We start from the raw sequence: 27,021 nt of genomic DNA on the forward strand, positions 1-27,021 counted from the left end.
ACTATTAGCGTCGAGGACTAGTCTTCGATAAGCGCTGAAGAATACCATACCTTTCTGTAACTATGGGGGTTACATCCCTTCGAACACATACATACAAGAGTTACACCGAGTGCCGTTTTTATTTTCTTCGATTCTTGTATATATATATATATATATATATATATATATATATATATATATATATATATATATATATATATATATATATATATATATATATATATATCCTGGTCATAATCATCATGATCGCCACAAACAACAATAATAATAATAATAATAATAATAAAATCTTTTTCTCCTATTTTATTTTAAATGTATGCAATACATTTGTTATAAAAAAGCTAAAGTGTAAACTATCAATTCATCTTTAAACTACTGATACATTTTGTAAATACAGAAAATTAAAATGCTAAAACAGCAACAACTCAACCTGAAAAGTATATTATCAAGGCAAAACTACACTGGCACTCTCATGTCCAGGACATCAATTTCGTTGAAGATGCAAAACAAAACACCAGCTCGGTCTTGTGTATTAATGACAAATGAATGAGGTAGGGTTCCTACTCAATAATGAGGTAGTGTTATAAATTTCATTTTTTTTAATCATTCTCATTCTCACTGTCCACCTTTCTTACCTTTTCACGCCTATCATTCGTCAAAAAACTGCATCTGTCAGGTTTTGTTTTCCACTAGAACCATTCTTCCTCTTTTACTGTTGACCTTTGGCAAAGTTTTAAGATTTTCATTTTGAACTAATACAGATGACTACGTTTTTTTATTTACAAGAAATGGTTGCTGTATGAATATAAGAATATAAAATCCTACACCAAAGCAAATGATCGTACGAGATCTTGTTAGTTTCGTGTGTTCCATCACCCGTCAAAGTCCAGTCCAGCTGCAAATTGCACAGACACAGAGCTGCCGTCGCATAATGCATCTGTATATCTGCATCTATGTAGATTGTTTGCAGTAATCAGTAGAACATGTACCGTATATCCTTATCTGTCGTTGCCTTATGGGACGGCCGATAGGACTATGTTGTTCGCAGTTGTACTCTACATATAAACGAGTACGTACGGTAACCAATGTAAAGTTAAGCGTAACTAAATTAATTCTGTTCTTTAAAACAATGTGTTTGGTAGATCTCCAGTGCAAGGCACCAGTCGAAAAATGATTTCTTCAATGGGAACCCGAATGGGTAAAAAAAAAAAAAATGCAGATTGTTCAAAATGTAAAAGTTCCCCTTGTTACCACTGACCCATGTTTAATGCACTTTCGAAGAAAATACAGTTCATTTTTGCAGTCACAACAGAATCATCCCGCAAGAATATATGCGACTGTCGAGTGCTGGAACACAGTGAAAGTAGATTGTTAATTGTGGAGACGTTATGCAAGACGTGTTAGGCATGAAGACGTTATGCAAGAAGTGTTAAGTGCGGTTGGTGCAAGCGATTTTAAAGCAAAGCAGAAAGCTTAGGGCTTACTCAAAATGAGCGTCACCAGCAGACTTGTCATGCATTTTGATACAATTAATAATGGTACTTTGAAATCTAAATTACAAACTGTTTTCATTTTATTGGCCACACGAAACATTTGTTGGATAACATCATTTGCAAAAATATTTTAATTGTGTACTAACTTATGAACAAGAACCATTCTGTATTTATCAGTTATATATATATATATATATATATATATATATATATATATATATATATATATATATATATATATATATATATATATATATATATATATATAATATATATTGAAAAAGGGCACAACTATATTACACAAAGGTATTACAGAAAGATATTACACAAATTACGTTTTAATAGATAAGGAATCTAAAATCTATAAATAGTATAAAATGTAAAGCATATTTAAAAATGCATACCTCTGTAGTTCTTGGATTATCTACCTACAAGTGCATGATTTTATTTAAACGTAAACCGTCTATAAGTGATATGGTTTATTTAAATAGGTAGATGGATAGATAAATGCATATAAATATCGCAAGGCGATTATTATGTAGTTTATAATATTCTACCATTATATGGCGAGGAAAGAAAATACATGCTGCGCTATCCTGAGTCTTCGTTTCATGCACGGGATCTACTGTCATGCAACATTTCAGGTATAAAACGAGGGGTAAAAAATTCTAACATTCTACTTTCTTTAGTTTTCAAATTTGTCACCTTCTGTCCTTGCTTGGCTGTATGGTCTTGAACTCCGTGTTTCGGGTCTTGTTTTCATCTGTAACAGAGTCGGTGTGGCGCTTTTGGTCATGCGTCGCTGGTGTTGCGTGGCAACAATCTCTTTTCCAGACGGTGTTGATTCATTTACTCTCCGCAATGTTCCACTGTTTCTAGAACTACTCCTATTAGATGGGCCATTTCTTGTAGAAAATGAAAGGCCTGTAGTTGGTGTTTGCTTTTCATTATTTCTTAAGTTGCTTTTCAAACGAGTCTGAATCCCGCTTCCAGACTGAATTTGGGAACTGCTTTTGGGTTGAGTCTGAGAGTTGTTTCTGAACTGTATTTGAGAGTTTTTCCTCTTTACGGCCAATTCTAATCTAGCGTCTTTTACCAAGCTTTTTTTGTCATTTTCACTGATTTTTGAATGTGGACTATCGTGTATAGGTCCCTTAATATCTTTCTTTTCTGCCATTGGTTCCAATTTTTGTTGATTTGAAATTGTTTTCAATTTATGTCCCGTATAGACTGACTCGTCTGAAGTTCCCTCATCGGGAAAAGTATCCTGTTCCGCTGACATTTCAGCTGTATGTTCTTGTCGTTCTGGTATGACCTCGTCTTTGTTGGAACTACTGTTATGTGTACCCACCTCGTCCTCTTGCTGTTGGAGTTCGCCATGTTTAGGCGATAATTTGTCGTAAGAGTCGTTCAAATTATATGCCTCGTTCCCCTTTTCCCCATTAGTTGATGTAAATCGAAGCTCTGAAACCGAGTCTTCGCTAGAAGTGCGTGAAGATTGTTCATCCTTGTCATCCACTTCCAATTTTTCGGAGTCTGAGACATTAACTGGTTTAGACATATTTTGTATGGGTGGTTTCGCGCCATCCCTTGATGGGCTTACTGTCGCTTGTCCGTCTTCCAAGTCTCTATTGACGCCTTCGGAAGTTTTCTTTACACTTTGAATCGGAGAGGTATATATTTGATTTGTCTTCTCCAGTTTCTTCCCTTCGTCGTTTTCATTGAGAAAAAAGTCTTCCTCCCCTCTGGATGACTTTGATATAGGCGATAATGGATAATTTACCAATTCGGCAGTTTCGTTCTCCTTTTCGTTATTTCTTTCCGACATCATATCGATAGCTGCCTCGTCGTTTTTCGTTTCTTTTGATTCAAGTCTATGCTCTATTGTAACATTCATTTTTGACGTTCCCTGCTCGTCTGTTTGATTTTTCGTGTCTTCCAAGTAAGTGACTTCGTCTGTTTGATCCTTCGTATCTTCCAAGTAAGTGACTTCGCCTATTTGATTGTTCGTATCTTCCGAGTAAGCGACTTCGTCTGTTTGATTCCTCGTGTCTTCCAAGTAAGTGACTGTTTCTGTTTGTTTCCTCGAGTCTTCCAAGTAAGTGACTGTTAATATTTGGAGTTATTTTACATCGTTAGTACAGTCTCGTTAGCACAGTCTCGTTAGTACAGTCTCGCTAGTTATAGTATTTCAATCATATGGAGGATAAATAGTTGTGAGTGTACAATTTGGTAAAATGATGTTAAATAAATATACTGAAAAGAAGAACGCCATAATTCATAAGCATACCACAGTATTATAAAAGCATTGCCTTTGCATTAAATCACATAAAAGAAAATCTTGAATATTAGTTCCGTACAAGATTGACGATTGTTTCAAACATTTTTTCAGACATCATGAAAATGCCCAACTTTTACAAATAATATTTTGGTATTCCATTAATTTTCTGATAATAGTAAGGTATATATAAAATATAAATCGTCATTACTAATTGATCATAGTAACACAAGATCAGAATAAGATATTAACCTGCAGACGAATTCTCTAGAAACAATACGGATACTTATCACATTGCACACTGGCAGCATCTCCCATTTGTCTTGCACAACATCATCTCTCCTATAATCATTCTACATAATGATATCGCTCCTATAGTCATACTATTTAATGAAATCACTCATATAGTCATACTATTTAATGAAATCGCCCCTATAGTCATAATATTTAATGAAATCACTCATATAGTCATACTATTTAATGAAATCGCCCCATAGTCATAATATTTAATGAAATCACTCATATAGTCATACTATTTAATGAAATCACTCATATAGTCATACTATTTAATGAAATCACTCATATAGTCATACTATTTCATGAAATCACTGCCTTCACTATTACATATGTTTTATTTATTTATGTATTTGTTGTTCCGATGATATGTCTAAAATGACCTTAGAAATATTTTCAGAATTTCTGAATAACGAAAATCCTTAAAATTTTAAAACAAAAGAATACATACGAGAACCTTACAAGTGTACGAATACCAATAAATACGAGGACGTTACGTGGAAGTGTATGAAGACCAATAAATTCGAGAACCATACATGCAAGTGTATGAAGGCCAATACATTTGAGGACCATACGTTTAAGTGGAAGACGACCAATAAATACGTGGACCATACATGCAAGTAGAAGAACACCAATAAATGCGAGGACCATACATGCAAGTGTAAGAAGACCAGTAAATATAAGGACCATGTATGAAAGTGTTCGAAGACCAATAATTACGAGGACCACACATGCAAGTGCAAGAAGACAAATAAATACGAGGATCATGTATGGAAGTGTATGAAGACCAATAAATATCAGGACCATGTATGGAAGTGTACGAAGACCAATAAATACAAGGACCATACATGCAAGTGCAAGAAGACAAATAAATACGAGGACCATGTATGAAAGTGTACGAAGACCAATAAATACGAGGACCATACATGCAACTGTATGAAGACAAATAAATATGAGGACCGTGTATGAAAGTGTACGAAGACCAGTAAAGACGAAGACCATACATGCAAGTGCAAGAAGACAAATAAATACGAGCATCATGTATGGAAGTGTACGATGACCAATAAATACAAGGACCATACATGCAAGTGCAAGAAGACAAATAAATACGAGGACCATGTATGGAAGTGTACGAAGACCAGTAAAGACGCAGACCATACATGCAATTGCAAGAAGACAAATAAATACGAGGATCATGTATGGAAGTGTACGAAGACCAATAAATACGAGGACCATACATGCAACTGTATGAACACAAATAAATATGAAGACCATGCATGGAAGTGTACGAAGACCAATAAAGACGCAGACCATACATGCAATTGCAAGAAGACAAATAAATACGAGGATCATGTATGGAAGTGTACGAAGACCAGTCAATACGAGGACCATACATGCAAGTGCAAGAAGACCAATAAAAACGAGGACCACACCTGCAAGTGCAAGAAGACAAATAAATACGAGGACCACACATGCAAGTGCAAGAAGACCAATAAATACGAGGATCACACATGCAAGTGCAAGAAGACCAATAAATACGAAGACCATACATGCAATTGTATGAAGACAAATAAATATAAAGACCATGCATGGAAGTGTACGAAGACCAATCAATACGAGGACCATACATGCAAGTGCAAGAAGACAAATAAATACGAGGACCATGTATGGAAGTGTATGAAGACCAATAAATACCAGGACCATACATGCAAGTGCAAGAAGACAAATAAAAACGAGGATCATGTATGGAAGTGTACGATGACCAATAAATACGAGGACCACACATGCAAGTGCAAGAAGACCAATAAATACGAGGATCACAGATGCAAGTGCAAGAAGACCAATAAATACGAGGATCACACATGCAAGTGCAAGAAGACCAATAAATACGAGGATCACACATGCAAGTGCAAGAAGACCAATAAATACGAGGAACACACATGCAAATGCAAAAAGACCAATAAATACGAAGACCATTCATGCAAGTGCAAGAAGACACATAAATACGAGGACCATGTATGGAAGTGTACGAAGGCCAAAAAATACGAGGACCATACATGCAACTGTATGAAGACAAATAAATACGAGGACCATGTATGGAAGTGTACGAAGACCGATAAATACGATGACCATAGATGCGAGTGCAAGAAGACCAATAAATACGAGGACCATATATACACGTGCAAGAAAACCAATCAATATAAGGACCATGTATGAAAGTGTACGAAGACCAATAAATATGAGGACCACACATGCAAGTGCAAGATGATCAATAAATACGAGGACCATACATACAAGTGTAAGAAGACCAATAAAAACGAGAAGCACACATGCAAGTGCAAGAAGACCCATTAAAACGAGGAACACACATGCAAGTGCAAGAAGACCAATAAATACGAGGACCATACATGCAAGTGCAAGAAGACAAATACTAATGATTCATGACCTTGGAATTAGAACCTTACTTAAAATGTAACCAGATTATGCCTTATCTCCAAAAATAAACATTTTCATTCAATCTATGATAACAAAGTCAATATTCTTCCTCCATTTATTTTTTATATAACAATAAAAAAGTTATATCATTTCTACAGACAAGTCCTTTAGACCAAAAAAAGAGTATACCATTAATACGGGAATGTATTTTAGACCAGTAAACGCTATACCATTACTACTGAAAAGTTCAATCAGTCACCAGTTTTGATAAATGTATTGTCCGGAAAACAAAACTACACAAACCATCATCAAGATCTTACTTGAACAGGATATGAAAATAGTGTTGCAATGATTCCTTTAAACAGGTATTAGAATCAAGTATTTGTTTCCTTGATTTTTTAAAACTTTCTGATAAGTTGAAAATAAGTGACGTTTTGGACTACCTAATCATTCCAAATGTTTAAAGCTTACTGTATGATTTATTCCAGATTTAATGAGTATTCTTATCACATGACACCTATTGGTAATTTTTATTGAGTGTTTTTATCACGTGACACCGATTGGTCAATTTCATTAGTGTCCTTAGCACATTATACCTATTGGTAATTTTTAATGAGTGTTCTTATCACATGACACTTATTGGTCATTTTAATGAGTGTTCTTATCACATAACACCTATTGGTCATTTTAATGAGTATTTATATTCTAAGATACATATTAGTCAGTTTTACCATTTGTGTCGCTTGCAATGTGACGACTTCATTTATAACAGAACCTTCATTCGTAACATAATGTTCTTGTGTACTGACAGTTTGTAATAAAACACTCTCTGTAAGAGTTCCACACATTTTTTAACACTGATCGCAAGATCATACAGATTTCATCTGACCATGAATGCAATGAAAATATAAAAAGGCTTTCGTTGATTGAGATTTGACTTTCTCAAGGAACACACTAGTTTTGTATGTTCAGTAAAGGATTGAAAAGCCGAGGGTGTATTTGTTCATATATAATCCCACATTTCCCAGAATCTTATATTTCCCAGTTCTTTACCTATCAAGGCATTCCCTGTTTTTGAAAGTTACATATAAAAAGGTCAAAGTTCAAGAGTTAGCATTGACAGTGAGTGGTGAAGCTTGGTGATACATTTTTCGAGCTTATTGTTGGATATATTATCGGGTACGGTAAAACTCATGATTTTAGACTCTTCTATGCTAAGCTTCTACAGCCGACAAGCAAAATGTATATAGTGCATCATGATTTCAGACAGGGATTCTTGACTCTTCTATGCTGTGTTTCTACTGCCAGCAAGCACAAATTATGCAGTACGTCACAGGCAAACGCTTGTATGTACCGTTTGTGTGAAGGATAGAAACTCTTATATGTACCGTTTGTGTGAAGGATAGAAACGCTTATACGTACCGTTTGTGTGAAGGATAGAAACGCTTATACGTACCGTTTGTGTGAAGGATAGAAACGCTTATATGTACCGTTTGTGTGAAGGATAGAAACGCTTATATGTACCGTTTGTGTGAAGGAGAGAAAAGAAGCATCTTTTGTGCAAAGGTAATAGCATAAAGAGAATATAAGTCTAATTTCGAGAAACTGAATAGAACTATGACACAGAGACTGGAAATTTCATTTCATTTACTTATTTTAGTCATTTAGGGAACATAAATATGTACGTCCTACAGACTTAAATATGTACGTCCTATAGACTTAAATATGTACGTCCTATAGACTTAAATATGTACGTCCTATAGACTTAAATATGTACGTTCTATAGACTTAAATATTTCATGTTTTCTTATCAAAAATGTCATAGCGACCACGATAATAAAAGTTAATTTGCAAAAATTTGTATGCACTGAATGTACTTACCAATGACATATTCAAATCTAACCATGTTAGGTCCTGTTGTGATTGTGTTTTATTTTCTGCCTTGCTTATATTACAATCAAATCTTTTGTTGGCAGTCGCATTAGAAGATATACTAAACAATTTCGAACACTGAAATAACTGCTACGATTATACATAAAATATGATATCTATACGTACATTTTTTTAATAAATGTGTATCATTTTACATACTAAAGTTTAAATGATACAGGAATTAGCCAACACTGAAACAGATTCCGAACAAGTGATTTTATAACTAATGAAACTCTGAAGCTTTTCACCCTAACACAATCATAATTGTTAGTAATTTTTTTTAAATCAATGTATAAAAGGTTTCTTACGAAACATGCTTTTAAAAAAGCCTGCTAAATGTTACGTGTTAATAGTGCATGGTCAATCGAAACACACTCAGCCCTTTCCGCGAACGATCGTAAAAGCAGCTCAGAATACTACAGGAGCCATCATTACATATATAATGCAGTCGGGCATTTCTGCGCACCTAAGATTTCCGTTTCTAATATTGAAGTCCAAACGCATACCGAATTTGACCTATTGACGAAAATAAAATACTGCAATGCGACTGTTCCTGTCAGCAATTCAGTCAATTAACTAGGTCAGGTTTAAAGCTAGTTTGACAAAATCCAACGTAACAATACCAATAAATGGCAAGAGATATTAAGCAAACTAAATCGATCTTGTTAAACAAATTAGTTAAGTTCAACATTTTATATATAAAAAATAAGCTATTATGTGGAAGAGAAACAACAATGAATAGGATGTAATGTGTTTACAACGTCTTGTTTATGGGGAAAAATTACTAAAAAAAATTAGAAACAGACTATACGCTGGGAAATTTCTTGAGAAAGCCGTTCTAGCGGCAAGTTCACATCTTGGGTAGCAGACGATATTGTACGTGTGGGACAAGTTCTTGCAAAATTGGAAACTTGGATTAAGATGCAGAATTTTTTAAGGTATACAGTTCCATCTTTTATATAATGTATTTATTTGTATTATTCTAAAAGATACATAGTAAATAGGATTTTCATGCTGACATATAGAAATCATATTTTATATGCCTTTCGAGTCGAAATGTGGAATATTTTTGTACACTTTATGAACATCACTTTTCTTAATTAAAGTACGATCGTTCTTTCTTGATACAAAATGGATTTTTGAACCAAAATAACACGTGATCCAATGTTTACGGGAATGACTTATCATTGCGCAGAATTGCCTAACGCGCAGAATTGGCCGACATGGTGGTTATATTACTGTGTTTACCAAATGACGTCATGGGCACACATCACACACCCAATAGGAATACTTTCGGCCTTTTCCATCAAGTAGAGATAAAAACTATATTCTAAACTGCTCTCGTTCTCATGAAACATGGCAGCGGAAGGAGACAAAATCACAATTGGAGCCATTTCGGTCTTTGCCGTTGTAACATACGTGGTACACACCGCCAGAAGCAAATCGTCAGGCACATGAAATTGACATGTATTCCTACAACTATGTACGATGTTTATTCACGACCTGACGGAATGTCCAAGTGATGTTCAAATCGATCACACACCATTACAGCGACAACTCAACTGAGATTACTTATATTTGGCCGAACCAGTTCATATTACTCGTTCCAACTATTAACTCATTTGAGAACATTCTTTCACTGCCTGCACTTGTGCAGATAATTCCATAATGGTACCATAATGCTTTTGACAAGGTTCAATTTTGTCAGGCGAGCTTAGCGTGTGATTCAGTTCACCGCTATCTTCCAGCAATTGTGCCTGTTTTACTTATCGCTCCACTGAAGTACTTCCGACAGAAAAGCCACGAGGTGTCCCGACTGAGAGTATTACGCTACGAAGTGCAACATTAAGGGAATAATATCATTGGTGTTAGTAAAATCTCGTGCGATCTATACTGAAACAATCTAGGTACGTGTTTAAGGTTGATAACTGTATTTTAAATATGCATGTTGGTAAATAATCATCTTCGTGTGTTTAGTCAGTCAGTTAGGTTATCCATCAACAGGTTGTGTTAGTATTTCAGAATGTTCCAGATGCTTCTCTGGCCTCTTGCCATAAGAAGTTATACTTAATTAAAAAAATCTCAGACAACACGTGTCTTTTGGTATTTTCGTTTAAACATTTTAATTTTTCAATAAATTTTTTAAAAATGTTTTTATTTTTTTCGTTGACAAGAAAAACAACAAAACAAGACAAGAAATCACTGTCAAAGTGTCTATTTCACTCTCAAAGCGTCCATGTCACTCTCAAAAGTAAAGAAAGTTTCCATGTGACTGGTATCTTTCATTCTACTATGCTGTAGTCAGATTGTTCTAACCCTGGATATAATACAACGAAATATCATAATTTTACTTATCAAGCTGAAAATGGTATAAGCAATCAAATATATTTTGTATATATACCAAATAATTTCTCATGTCAGTTTTTTTGTTGGTGTTGTTTGTTTTGTTTTAAAATGGATAAGAATTTTAAACAGATAAATGTTTAATTTATAAGTGTGCTTGCATGCAGCGTTTGAAACCCTTGAGTTCAGAATACTATATAAATGGAGTAATACATATTTATTATTACCGACGCCAAGAAACACAGACGTAGAATATAATGGAATACGATAATAACGTGTGAAACAAAAAAAAAATCCATCTCAGAAGCAAGCGGTGTAATAATAAAAAAACTATTAAGCAAATTGTATCCCAGATTTACCAGAGATTAACAAAAAGTCTAGTAACTGAGCTAGGCTGTAATGTCTACACATGTCTGGATGAAAAATGAAATTTTACCTATAAGTTACCTTTTAAATTAGTATTTTTACCTGAAAAAAAGACCAAAGGAGAAGAAAGAAAAGTATCAAGCCTCGAGAGATACAATAATAATAATAATAATAATAATAATGACGATGATAATAATAATAATAATAATAATAATAATGATGATGATAACGATAATAACTACAATAATTTAACAGTAATGCCGTCTTGATTACTAGATCAAGTCGAGTTGTCTGAATCAGAAAATCACGATCGTTGCGAAACAAGAAGTGTCGAGTCACGATCTGGATTTTCTCATGCTGACAACAAACGTGATCTAGCAAACAAGATCAAATTACTGTGATAATTATATTTATTGTTATTTTCAGATAAAAATATTTTTTTAAAATACCAAAACTTAACTGAACAAAAGAAATTTGTTAACGATTTCAACGTTTCTGACATGAACTTCATCTAAAGTTATAAACCGAATTTCATTTTTTGGGGTACATGAATATCAATTTTTATGAATGCCTCGCGTGTGACCGAGCTACTCTTTTCACTACTATCATTTTATATAACACGATTTCTTCAATGTATGGGGCAGGAGACCTATATATGTGATTTACAGCTATCTTTACATTTTCAATTTTTTAATCACAGAAGATTCCACTAACTGAATAACTAGGAAAGTTTATATCCAAGGCCGCGCTAATATCGTTTGAACTATTTCTGGCGGGACATTGTGAGAGGTTCCTATAAGGGACTTGGCATGGGAATGACGGCGTTATTTGAACAGTTATTTACAGCAGGACTGAACAAATCGTTGGAACTTGGTGAGACAGATTTGTTAAAGAAAATGCTACTCATTTCCATTTGTTTGTCAAGTGAGGCTATGACATAGTTGATAACGCTTGTTAACTTGTAACCAAGAAACCTCGAGGAAAGAACAAACCCATCCTTGTCTGAGAATATGGTACTACGGAATCAGAAAGCAACAGTATTGTTTTCCTATTTTTCGGATTTTAAGCTAAATTTGTTTGCTCATTCATGGGTAGAAAATTGATAGGTTTTTAATAAAAGGTAATATGATGGTATTGGCAATTATGAGGAGAATGCATATGTCGTTATTTTAAGGAATATTTGTTATTATTATTATTATTTGAAGTCCTACGAAATTTATACAACATTAAGAGCATACTCTTTATCTTGAAAATTTGGGCCCTTTTTTTATCTCAGCAGGCCTTATTTTGAAATCAGCAGGCCTTATTTTGATATCAACATGCCTTTTTATATCAGCAGGCCTTATGTATATCCCGGCGGGCCTTACTTGGATATCAACAGGCCTTATTTTGACCTCAGCAAGCCTTATTTAGATATCAGCAGGACATGGTCAACGTTCTTAGTTAAACGGGGACTAGAAAGGGACTAGAACTCCATTACATTTTCATGGACAACATTCTTAGTTAAACAGGGACTACAACTTTATTACATTTTCATGGAAAACGTTCTTAGTTAAACAGGGACTAGAACTCCATTACATTTTCGTGGAAAACGTTCTTAGTTAAACAGGGACTAGAACTCCATTACATTTTCATGGACAACGTTCTTAGTTAGACAGGGACTAGAACTTCATTATATTTTATGGATAACGTTCTTAGTTAAACAGGGACTAGAAATCTATTACATTTTCATGGACAACGTTCTTAGTTAGACAGGGACTAGAACTCCATTACATTTTCATGGACAACGTTCTTAGTTAGACAGGGACTAGAACTCCATTACATTTTCATGGACAACGTTCTTAGTTAGACAGGGACTAGAACTCCATTACATTTTCATGGACAACGTTTTTAGTTGAACAGGGACTAGAACTTCATTATATTTTATGGATAACGTTCTTAGTTAAACAGGGACTAGAACTCCATTACATTTTCATGGACAACGTTCTTAGTTAGACAGGGACTAGAACTCCATTACATTTTCATGGACAACGTTTTTAGTTGAACAGGGACTAGAACTTCATTATATTTTATGGATAACGTTCTTAGTTAAACAGGGACTAGAACTCCATTACATTTTCATGGACAATGCTCTTAGTTAGACAGGGACTAGAACTCAATTACATTTTCATGGACAACGTTTTTAGTTAAACAGGGACTAGAACTTCATTATATTTTATGGATAACGTTCTTAGTTAAACAGGGACTAGAACTCCATTACATTTTCATGGACAACGTTCTTAGTTAGACAGGGACTAGAACTTCATTATATTTTATGGATAACGTTCTTAGTTAAACAGGGACTAGAAATCTATTACATTTTCATGGACAACGTTCTTAGTTAGACAGGGACTAGAACTCCATTACATTTTCATGGACAACGTTCTTAGTTAGACAGGGACTAGAACTCCATTACATTTTCATGGACAACGTTTTTAGTTAAACAGGGACTAGAACTTCATTATATTTTATGGATAACGTTCTTAGTTAAACAGGGACTAGAACTCCATTACATTTTCATGGACAATGCTCTTAGTTAGACAGGGACTAGAACTCAATTACATTTTCATGGACAACGTTTTTAGTTAAACAGGGACTAGAACTCCATTATTTTTTCATGGACAACGTTCTTAGTTAAACAATGGACTAGAACTTTATTACATTTTCAAGGAATTTAGAAAAATGCCTTGAACTAGGTCTTCTAATGTAAAAAAAAAACAGCATACCAATTTAATTTGAATCCACGATGTCATGCAACAGTAATATTTTGATGCAAAGCTCCATTACATTTTGCTGCAAAAATATGGAAATGGAACATGACCTTTACGAAAACCTCATATTAAATTTGGTTTGAGAAGTTACTGAGTAGAAATGAAATTCGCGACAGGTGAAACTGGACATAACGTGACGAGACGGGACGGACGGACGTACACGAAAGACAAAACAGAACTGTTTTAAATATGTTGAGAAGATGATATTAATATATGCTCATTTTTTTCTCCATTAACTTTATATTGTCAGAATCGTTCAGTATTTTACGATATTGAACTAGCGTGCAATTCATACTGAACTCACGTGAATACATGAACTACTTTCTATTGTAAACAAACAATGGACGCAGACGCCATCACTTTTGATTTATTTTATTTGTCTGCGGATGAAGTAAACCAACTGAATGAACTAAAGCAGATGTTTCGTGGACTGCCACATTTGGCACATTCCGCTTTAACTTTTTTGATACAATGTTTCGGATTTAGGCTAGCTATTGACGCCAGACAGGGTCCTTACAAATAGCATGTAAGTGACAAGGCATAAACTGTCTTCTTTAGCTGGTGATAAGAATATCAAAAAATATACTTAGATTTTTACATCTTGAATTTCCTCAAATTGTACTCTCTTAGTTCTGCAAATCCGAATTATATGAGCCCTGTCATGGGTTCTCAAGCTTGATTACACATTTCGAAATTGTACTGTAATTTCGATTATATTCCAAGTGCAATTACATCCTCCATACTGCACTCAAAATGAAATAAACATTATAATCCATAGCGTCTTTTTGATAATTGCAATTGAAAGTCTTCATATTTTTCCTACATTATGATTTCAAACATTCAACGGCAGAACAGAAACACTTGCAGATATCAACACGCTGCTCTATCGCCGCTGAAATCCGATGTACTTCATGTAGAACTGGTGCATAAATACAGTTTATAAACACAAAATTTCGTAGAAACGACAAAAATACCAGAATCTATTCATTCCAGATCAAATGGAAAAGTTGTAGCAATGCGCATTCATTCAAAATATGGCTCCAACTTTTCAATTTTAAATAGACCAAAACGCCATTTTCTTTTCAAAGCTATGTCTAGCACGCGACTTAGTTCAAATTTATCAGGGCGGAGTTATGTGCACATTAATACTTTTGCTGTTGTGTAATGATGAATCTGCGCTTGTGTATTTAGTTTGGAATACGACATACATTCAGTTACTCTGTTTCGTGTAGTGTATTTTTGTTTACATAATTAAGTCTTAGGTAGAATAAGAAAATGAGCATATAATAAAAAGGTTACTGCATTTCTATGGGAAAATATGAACTCGTTTTGTCGGATGGATATACTGCATTCCCAAGGTCGTGCAGTATTTCCATCCGAAAAATTCGTTCATATTTTCCCATAAAAATGCAGTAACATATAAATACCATACCACACTACCGTAAGAATATGACGCAATACCATCCTAGGAGAAGATCGAACCAAAATAAAAAAAGTATGTAAAAAAAATTCTCCACATTCTGTGTGGAGAAGATGACGTAATACCAATGCCACACTAATGTTGAAAAGATAATGCAATATCTTATCACACTAATGTTGAGAAGATGACGTAATAAAAGTGCCATGCAAAGTGCATTTCTAGAAAACATTATTAGTTTGCTATAAGTCTCTTCTATTTGTGACTCAAGTTCAATACGTGAACGCAATGTGTGCTGGTTACGTGCACGATAATACAACATGTGCATTCATATCAGCCAATGAAAGAGTCAACAAACCGTTTGCGCGAAGCATGCATGACGCAACATACAAACTTACGATTGTCGCTTTCGTCGCCGGATTTTCCCTCCTTTGTCGTCGACGATTTCGTCTCTTTCTCTTTATCCTTAGATGTTTCCGTCACTTTTCTATTTTCTTCATTATCTTCAACCTTTAACAGAAATATTCCAGACTTAGTGGGGTGTTACGAATCTGTGCTCGTCAAAGTGGGGTGTTACGAATCTGTACTCGTCAAAGTGGGGTGTTACGAATCTGTGCTCGTCAAAGTGGGGTGTTACGAATCTGTGCTCGTCAAAGTGGGGTGTGACGAATCTGTGCTCGTCAAAGTGGGGTGTTACGAACCTGTACTCGTCAAAGTGGGGTGTTACGAATCTGTGCTCGTCAAAGTGGGGTATTACGAATCTGTGCTCGTCAAAGTGGGGTGTTACGAATCTGTACTCGTCAAAGTGGGGTGTTACGAATCTGTGCTTGTCAAAGTGGGGTGTTACGAATCTGTGCTCGTCAAAGTGGGGTATTACGAATCTGTACTCGTCAAAGTGGTGTGTTACGAATTTGTGCTCGTTAAAGTGGGGTGTTACGAATCTGTGCTCGTCAAATAAGTAAAAAGAAAGACAAAAACCATTAAATTTTGAATAATTTAAACTTATTTCACTAAAATACAAAATGAAAAAGTAAAAATAGCTTAAGAATATGGTGAATGATATCCTAAAGTCCTAAATGTTCTATCAATTCCAAAAGTAACAAGTCATCCGAATGAGTTCCAAAGGTATTTCGTCAGTAATGTACTGAAGACGTATCAGATGCCGCTCTATAATTTCATACTTTGCATAGGATTAGATTATTAAACAAACATAATTTCCCGGGTTTTCCTTACTGAATATACGGGCTATTTAAAAAAGACCTTGTATATTATAGGTATCGTTCAAAGAACTTTCTATTTATTTCCTTTATTTTGGTGTATGATTGATGTTTATAATATGGGTTATAGATTATGCAGCTTGGACTAACTTCAGATGTGCATCTTTCAAGAAACTGCTAGCTCCGTCGGATCATTTTCACTTCAGAGGTAAATTGTTAAAAAAAAAAAGAGCCGATACAATTTTTTATTTTTTACAATTTAGATATTTGGTAATTCATTCATTGCACTTTCAGAAGCTGGTATAGCCTGTCTGGCAAAATTCATTTTCACTATTTTCATAAGCGTTAAAGATAGCGTACTTTAGACTATTACAAGGGATCGCTCATTTTTGTTAGCTATGTGCTTAGATCGTGTACAATATCCACAAGTACAACTCCAAAAGAAATCTCAGTCACAGTACATGAAAGTAACATAGAGATATGCCAATATTCTCTTCAGTGTGCATGTTGCAAACGTAAACAACTTCACCGTACACACGCCACTCTCTCAAAAGCTCATAACATCTGCTAGAGCGCCCCCTCAACAATACAGAAGAATCACTATGATATAATCACAAAATGTCTTTAAATAAATTCGCATTATTTCAGAAACAGCTATAAATTCAGATGTATTTTAATGAATTCACATTATTTCCGTGATAGTAATTATTCCAGATAATCACAGTAATTCCAGTGAATGATTAAATTAAATAAATTAGCTCATTTTAATATAAATGAATAACTTCAAAGACTGGTGGTACTATTAAGAATGCATAATTCTACGTAATAATTATGTTATACAGATTCCCAATTCGTGTTAGAATGCAATACAAGGCTTGATTAAATCTTCTTGACATTTCAAAATTTCTTCAGCAGTACACAGATCAGCAGTTTTAACACGACTAATCAGGAATTAGGTCAGTTTGGCATCTCACTAAAACTCGTGTACTGGCCCTTACGAAACTATTGTTATGAAAGATAATACATATAATATAGATATACGTAACAGTAGATTATGTTCATGTTATTGGTTGATGAATGTAATAATTTAATTTTATTAGGTGACTCATCTGATAACTGTTTTCTTCATTAAAACAAGTGCTGTAAATACTATAAAACATGTTAAGTATACCAATAGGATTATCAAACAAACGATTTGTCCAATATCCACCAAAATTAAAGCAAGTTTACAACATTAAATTAGAATTAAATATGGTCAAAAGGAAACAAACCTCGAACATTAAATATGCACATATTTAATTTATGATACTGTACAATGGTTTAGATCAGTCTTTTCAAATTAAATCAAGTAAATATAAATCAAAGTGAAAGATATGTCTTGCACCAAAGTAAACAATTCATTCACCCGTCATATTTTGTATCAGGCCTTCTACAACATGTAGGAGTAGTATCGAATGCTGAACTGCTTTACCACAATTGTGTGAGGTCTGACGCTCTATCAAGTCAATTATTTTGTCTAGACTTAAAAATTTTAATTGTTTTTAAATCCAGCATTCATTAGCAGACGACAAGAATCACACCTTTAGCATACTTGAGGCAATTACAGAAACCGGGATGGAAATTACAATCTTAGGCCACTGTTGCGTCGTTGCCAAGTCCAATGAGCAACACAGATTAAAAATGTATACGTAGATTTATGTTTGAAGACATTTTCAAGCCAAACTTTACTATATGAAATAATTTGGTCGTTTAAATCAAAGCTCTCTGACGGCATATTAACAAATGTCATTTAGGGAAGAGAAACCCATGTATGTGAGTGTAGACATAAATCAAAGCTACATACCTTGATATAGTTTAGTTGGTCATGGTTAAATATAAGCCTATTGAATTTCTTGTGATGACGATACAATACTTGTGATGACGATACAATACTTGTGACGACGATACAATACTTGTGACGACGATACAATACTTGTGATGAAGATACAATACTTGTGATGACGATACAATACTTGTGACGACGATACAATACTTGTGATGACGATACAATACTTGTGATGACGATACAATACTTGTGACGATGATACAATACTTGTGATGACGATACAATACTTGTGATGACGATACAATACTTGTGATGACGATACAATACTTCAAACGGTGTATGATGTGAAAATTATGGTGTCTGTCCTCGAGTGATATGTGATTATGGTTACTTCATAAAGACCCCACACATTAGAATACTCCGGGACCAAATTTCAATTCCGACTGGTTCAGACTATCATGAAACATATAAAAAATATTAGCGTCAAAATATTTGTTAGGAATGTTGCCTTTTTAAGATATCCTTCACAATGTAAAGAGGGGTTTAGATTCAAAGTATATGTTTGGAATGTCTCCTTTTTCAAACATCCTTCAGTGTGCTAAGGACTTAAAGAGTTCAGTAGGTTCAGTCCATTTAAAAATGTATATTCGCAAAGTAATGATATATGGGGTCCCGTAAGCATCTGGTACACAAAAGAACACGAAATAGCAAAATGATGTATGTTTGCTTGGCTACACCCTTTATGATGTTAATTCTGACAATCAAGGCACGTTTTCCTACTTAATGATATAAAAATGCACGGCCTCAGATAAACTAAACTTCTGAACTCCACTGACCAGTGGCAATACAGTATTATATTTGCCATTCCGCTTTGTTTTCCACCATATTTATGGAAGAATAAACCTTACAGTTTCGTGGGACACTTTGTCTGTGTCTTTTATGCCAGGCATGGTCATACTGGAACATGTACAATCTATTAAATTAGTTGTAAAGAATCTGCCTACCTTGATTAAATCATAATATATCATGCGTTTTATCACGTGGATAATTGCTAATCCATTCAGAAGTTTGTACCATATTTGGAATGTAAACTTTACTTTTAATATGGCAGTATTGTTTGTTTACGTGTTTAATATCATCTGTGGCCTGGGAAATGAAGACAACTGGAATGTAGATGAGTGTAGGCGAACTCGTCCTGATTTGATGTATTATCAGCAGACAGATGTAAATACAATCATTAATACACGTGTTGTTTTGTGTATTGCAGGCAAAGTTTGGACGAGTATTATAACCAATACACTATTGCGTAAACATCAATAATTCCCAGATGGTGGAAAGTTAATATAGATATTGATTGTGTAGCCTGTCAAAGCCTACATGGGGGATGGGGGATGTGGAGAGGAAACCAACAGTTGGCTTTAAAGTGGTAAATAACGGAAACTTAAAATAATTTAAAATAACATATATCACCTAGCGTCATAAAAAATAATGTGGTGTTGGCAGATATTTTCTTGCCGCTTTTTCGTCATAGTCGTTTATTGCTGTTTACTGTATTGCGTTCGTTACTCTTGCTGTCTTCCACGTTTTTGTCACCGTGGAGCCCGTTGCTGTTTGCACAGTTTCCAAAAATTAGTAATTTTATGTATTACTGTATTATTTGTCCCTCGCGACTAAGACGAGTTTCTCTTTTACATAATCTATAAATCCAGACTCCATGACATCAAAAAACAATATTGCTATTCACATGTGAAAACAATTAAAGCTAACATTGATCTGATTGGCTTTATTTCTCCCCTGCGGCCTGCCATTTTAATCATTTGAAATATTATTGAGTACAATAAACTTATTAATACGCCATACTGCAGTTAAACGACTTATGTATGCCTCTCTTTATTGCCTCTTCGAAACTGGATTGCTGTTATTTGATAGTTCACTCCGCACAATAAAGTAGTTATATTTGTCAAGCGAGATTGAAAATGTTTTGTTTGTGTAAATAAATCCTGTGTGAACCGGTGTAAACAATACAATTTTCCCCGTTATAAATTTGTATTGTACAATGGGTTTACGTCCACTCTGCGATATGTCAAAGACTACTATTCTTTATGTACGCCTGGTATATAAAATACGCATCTTTATGGCGCTGCATGGATTTTATGATTTCTTGTATGAATTGGTCTTTAATCGAGTACAATGCCCAGTTACAAAGTACACATTTAATGTCTAATCATTCACACATCAACAGTCATACACAAAAATATATTCTTAAACATTTTGCACGCTCGGTTATGTTCAACAATTACACACGCATCAAGCTTGCTGATAAATTAATCATATCAGGTAGTGTCTTGAATGACCTAGACAATTTTAATCGGACAGGGTAGGGAGGGGGTTGAGGTGCGAGGGAGTTTGTGGGCTTGACGCTATAGTTCTGTACACGATAGCTTATGCATGGCGACCAGTATATTTGGTGGAGGAAGAACCCGACAAAAACGATGGCGTGGTGAGATTATCCTTGACATATCTTTACATATTTCAGTATGTATTCCACTTGTCCCATTGACAGCATTCAGTCAATGGAACTTATTCTAAACTGCAGGTAAAGTCTAACCCATACGCTTCAATTCATGTAAAGCATACCTGACACGAATACATACGCATGTTAACATTTATAAAACACGCAATCGTTACAAATGTTAACATGTAAAAGCTAATGTACTTCTGCACACGGTTTTGTCTTTCTGGCATATGAATAGTGTGTTTCAAAATTTCTTCGATGTATTCAGCTCTAACATTTAATACGTAAGGTGGCCCCACATATATGCTGTATATTTAATGCGTAGGTGGCACTACACATACGTTATACATAGAACGAGAGCCTCACATGGTGTGTGTGGGGGGGGGGGGGTTAAGATAGCTTTAAATTTTTTACTCATAGTACCATTTTATAAGTCTTTGGATTGACTTGGCAGGGATTCGAACCCGTGACCTTCCGCATCCGGGGCGGACGCTCAAACCACTTAGGCCACTGGGGCTGTAACATATGTTGTACATATGATTATCGTCACACCTATGTTGTACAATGGATTAGTGTCACACATATGTTGTACATAGGATTAGCGTCATACATATGTTGTACATTGGATTAATGTCACACATATGTTGTACATAGGATTAGCGTCATACATATGTTGTACATAGGATTATCATCATACATATGTTGTACATTGGATTAATGTAACACATATGTTGTACATTGGATTAGTATCACACATATGTTGTACATAGGATTAGTGTCTCACAAATCTTATACATAGGATTAGTGTCACATATGTTGTGCATTGGATTAGTGTCACATATGTTGTACATAGGATTAGTGTCACAAAAATCTTATACATTGGATTAGTGTCACATATATGTTGTACATAGGATTAGTTTCACACATATGTTGTACATAGGATTAGTGTCACAAAAGTACAAAGTACGTAGTATATCATATAAGAAAGAAGAACGAACTGTGCCACATACGCCATGTAAAAACTTTCAAACATATACCTATATGAAAAGATTGGTATGGAAAAAGCTAACTTAATAAAAAAAAGGACGAACAAACCAAGCGACATAGGTTTCACACATGCGGTTCTACCGCTCCGGTGGCCTAGTGGTTAGAGCGTCCGCCTCGAATGCGGGAGGTCGTGGGTTCGATCTCCAGCCGAGTCATACCAAAGACTTACCAAAAATGGTACTAACAGCTGCCTCGCTGGGCGTTCAGCATTAAGAGGTTAGTGTTATGACTGGTCGGCCTGGTGTCAGGATAATATGACTGGGTGGGGCATCATGGTACATGTCTGCGGCATGATGCCCCAGTGCTAGACATCACTATAAACTGCCCCAGTGCTAGACATCACTATAAACTGCCACACTGCAGACTTCGTAGTGATAAAGCTACGTTAAAAATCCAAAGCACCCACACATGCGGTTCTAGTAGAAGAGGAATGTTCGTAAGTCGTTTAATACAAGAAGAGAAAGTGAATGGTAGCTACTGTTATATATATTGATTTAGATACATTTGATACCAACTACGTTCTCTATAGAGGCGCTACAGCCTTGTGAAGTGTTATGTGTATGTATTGATTTATATGCAGTTATTACAATCTACGTTCTCGAGAGAGAGGTATTACTTCGGAAGTCTCATCTATAGCACATTGTTTACACATACATCTCAATAATCAAGACAAAATATTAAACATTCAACTGATGTATTGTTTGGAGCAATTGCACTGCCTAAAACAATGTTCAATGTGCAGTGTAAGGGTTAAAAAGGAAATACGTTAAATTCAAATCAAAGAAAACAAACCTAACTGACTGAACGAATTAGAGCAAAACGTACTTGCTATCTTCTGATGATAGCAGTGGAAGCTTTTTGAAATACTTACTAAACCGGGTTAAGGCCTGTTTCGTTAGGTGAAAACACTGGGTTTGCCCAGGTCTTGTTTTTCTTTTAGAACTACGATTTATATCATTTCTGAGAATAAATCCTGTAAAATCTTGCCAAGGGATTAGTGTGACAAAAACCATTCCAGTGGCAAGATGCACGGTTCCTTATCGCTATCAGCAAAGAGGGCACACACCAAACGAAAGAATAATAAATATGACTCCTTATATATACAGTCATTCAAAACAATGATGTACAAAATAAATTCGGACGCTCCCTCCTGCAAAATTAAATTATGGGGCTCCATTCATATAGAAAAGGTTATTTGATGGGAATTTTTACCCTTCGCCAGGCTGCTGGAATTGGTTGGGCAATGGTTATGCCACTTGCCGTAAATATATACAGCATATGGAGGGGTGAATGTTAAAAAGTTAGTTTTGGATACCGACAGTGGACAACAGTACTTCATTTTCCTTCTTCTTCCAAAACTTTCTTTGCGTTTCCTCGTTCGAGCAAAGGGACCACAAACTTCAGCTCACCTTTTCTACTCTGGTCGGCAACCTTATCGAGTATTCAAGATTCCTATATACTCTGAAGCATGTTACGATACTATAGTCCCAAACTAAGTAACAGAAAGAAGAAAAACCAATAAGTCTTGCAAAACTTAACGTATAATTTAATTATCAAAGTTCAAAAATGTGAGAGGAACTTACAGTATTATGAAGTGAATCCAAAATAATTCTGATAAAGTTCTATGAAAGTTCAAAAGAATGAAACCATCCGTATAAATTTAAACCGAAAATTTACTGTTCTACCAAGAATCGTGACGTCGTCAAGATGGCTTCGTCCAGAACTCCTTTGAATAATTTACAATTGTTAAAAAATAATATCTTAGTCCAAATAATGAGTACTTTCTATTTCCACTGAATAGCCCAAACAAATGTTTTGCCTCTTAAATAATATCTGAGTGCAAGATTAATCACTAACAATTGGAAGACAAGAAATGAGAATAACTCCAAAATCTGATTGCTTGGTTCCCTCTTTTTATATGTCTTCTATTTCGACTATATTTCACAATATACCCCACGTGACGGATCTTACTACTCAATTTATCATGTGACCTAGCCCAATCAATAGGAAGTTACGGAATTCTTCTAGAACCTTCCAAACCCCATCAGCCAACGAAAACTTAACTAAAGGACGTCATTAAGTCTTATTAAGATTAGTATTAGTAATTGTCAGGACGTTTTACAGAGCCTATGTAATATCACGATCTTAACAGACTCCGGTCACGATGGCAAAATCTTACTAAAGATATCATGTACAATTTACAGTCATCAATGAAAATTACAAAAATTAGATTAAAAATGTACCAGTAATAGATGTGCACAATAAACATCCAAATTTTCTTCCGAGTCCCGATAACAGTCTTTTGGCAAATGCACTTGGAGTGCAATTTTAAGTCATGGGTATTCTAACAAGCATGAATAAATTATCTTTTACGCAGTTAGAGTTACACATGACCTTTAATTGCAACAGAGGACAATGTTGTCAAACCTCCTTGTTTTCATTATTTTGTCTTAGTATTATAAAAGTTAGGTTTCAATTTATTAAAAAAAAACAGATTTAGAAATCTTTGCCAACATCAGATTGGTTTTTGAACCGTCAGGTAATATTGGCTTCTCAGCTCCATATGCGCATGCCTTATGTACGTAATGCACGTACTACAATTGCCTTATGTACGTAATGCACGTACTACAATTGCCTTATCTACGTAATGCACGTACTACAATTACCTTATGTACGTAATGCACATACTACAATTGCCTTATGCACGTAATGCACGCACTACAATTGCCTTATCTACGTAAAGCACGTACTACAATTACCTTATGTATGTAATGCACGTACTACAATTACCTTATGTACGTAATGCACGTACTACAATTGCCTTATCTACGTAATGCACGTACTACAATTACCTTATGTACGTAATGCACGTACTACAATTGCCTTATGTACGTAATGCACGTACTACAATTACCTTATGTACGTAATGCACATACTACAATTGCCTTATGCACGTAATGCACGTACTACAACTGCCTTATCTACTTAATGCACGTACTACAATTACCTTATGTACGTAATGCACGTACTACAATTGCCTTATGTATGTAATGCACGTAATACAATTGCCTTATCTACGTAATGCACGTACTACAATTGCACTGCACAATCAGGTAGATCTAAGCTGACTAAAAGAATCAATAAAATGGTTGCTTCAAAACTTGGAGGACATTGGGGATATCAAAGTTAGTTCTTTTTAAAGGTGAAGAGAGAAACAACTTGGTCTGTTTTGTAATAGGTTTTACCATTTAGGTTCAGAAAAATAAAAAAAAGTAGATATAAATAACAAGATTTGAGTAATGCCTATTCTTAATTAAATATTTGGATGGTTAACCATTCTGAAACCATACAACTAGTAACTTCTGCATATTTGATTCAAACTTTACTAGAGAGAACACTAACGTAATCACGATCTAAACGAATGACATTCAAACTTTACTCAAGGATCACTACCGAAGACACGATCGTAACATAAGATATTTCAGCTTTATTCGATAAATACTACCGTTGAATCGATCCTTACCTATATTATACCAACTTTACCTAAAGAGCACACGAGTAGGTACGATCTTAATATAGGATATACAAAATAGAGAATATACACATGAGCAATGGCAACTGTATGAGAATGGATACACATAGATCTTGAAATAGTATTTTTGGGGTTTGGTACAAAATTTCGTGGTTGGTATCAACTGTATGTCGTAGTTGGTACCAAATATCGTGAACGTCACGGTTACTGAAAACCACGAATTTAAAGACCAAAGGATCAATTATCGTTCTGCGAATGAGTAAGACCCACCTATATCGCTTCCAAACGCCTACTTTCCCTTCTCCAACACCCTTGTTCCAGACACTTGCACCCCCTTATCCAAATCCTACACCCTTTTGTCAATCCGAGACTTTAAATACCTTGAATGATGATGTCGTTTTTGCAAATCCACGAAGTTGCTACACTGCACACGAATTGAAAACGAATTTACAGTACAAGGTATTTTACGATGGCATCTTTGTGGAACGTTTAAGAACACTGTAATTCACGAAGTTGCTACACTATACACGAATGAGAGCGAATTCACACGAATTTACACGATGGCATCTACGTGGAACGTTTTAACAAAAAACTGAAATTCACATATGACTTTCTATAGTACTATGAAGCACTAAAGGATGTTACACCAACTAAAGGATGCCACACCAACCGAAGGATGTTAAACCAAAACAAGGATGTTACATCAACTTGACGGATGTTAAACCAAATGAAGGATGTTACACCAAATGAAGGATGTTACACCAAATGATGAAAGGTTTTGTATCAAGTGAACGATGATATGCCAATGGAAGAATGTTACATCAAATAAGTTAATTGACATCAAATGAACGAATAACAAATGAAATAAAGGAATTCAATGATACCATCAATAAGTAACACTGAGTAACATTGAGACCAACTAATTGCTAATGTACAACAGAATATAATGTCAACTCATTGATAAATATAAAGCAAAATTATAATGTCAACTCACTGATAAATATACAATAAATTATACTGTTAACTGCGCTACCTTCAAGAAAATTATATTGGTTTGAAAGCTGAGTAACTTTCCTTCTGATGAATGCTGTGTACCTTTGCCTTTCGACAGATTTCGATTAGACACATACAATGAATGCTGTGTACCTTTTCCTTTTGACAGATTTCGATTAGACACATACAATGAATGCTGTGTACCTTTTCCTTTTGACAGATTTCGAGTAGACATATACAATGAATGCTGTGTACCTTTTCCTTTCGACAGATTTCGATTAGACACATACAATGAATGCTGTGTACCTTTTCCTTTTGACAGATTTCGATTAGACACATACAGTGAGTGTTTAAAGTTCTGAATTTTGTATTCACTGCATGTCGTGCTGTTCATACTCCGGAAAACTGCACGGTGGCTTTCGAATCGTCTGACCCTCTGCGAATCTTTGATAACAGGACACCGTCAAAAATCACTTGAAAATTACATTAGGGTTGCATGGCGGATGTGGCAAAGTTTGGGCAC

At 35.0% G+C, this 27,021-nt stretch overlaps 1 protein-coding gene across 6 annotated transcripts in view; it reads right to left on the reverse strand.

The window, feature by feature from the left end:
• Nucleotides 1-27,021, reverse strand: part of LOC149783106 (uncharacterized) — a 78,502-nt gene that overhangs the window by 29,354 nt on the left and 22,127 nt on the right. For 4 of the 6 annotated variants that reach the window (XR_016413545.1, XR_016413544.1, XR_016413546.1 and 1 more), the window contains exon 1: nt 2,199-3,559. Coding sequence is in view for 3 of the 6 variants with exons in the window: in XM_089931323.1 (XP_089787449.1) it covers nt 2,199-3,390 (1,192 nt within the window). In the remaining 3 variants the exon portion in view is untranslated. Of the gene's footprint in view, nt 1-2,198; nt 3,560-11,223; nt 11,245-15,767; nt 15,880-27,021 lie in introns of those variants that run through there. The other 2 variants (XM_089931324.1, XM_089931325.1) reach the window with 2 other exon arrangements.

Source organism: Sinohyriopsis cumingii, chromosome 14 (genome assembly GCF_028554795.1).
Source record: "Sinohyriopsis cumingii isolate HCF-2022 chromosome 14, ASM2855479v2, whole genome shotgun sequence".
NCBI lineage: Eukaryota > Metazoa > Mollusca > Bivalvia > Unionida > Unionidae > Sinohyriopsis > Sinohyriopsis cumingii.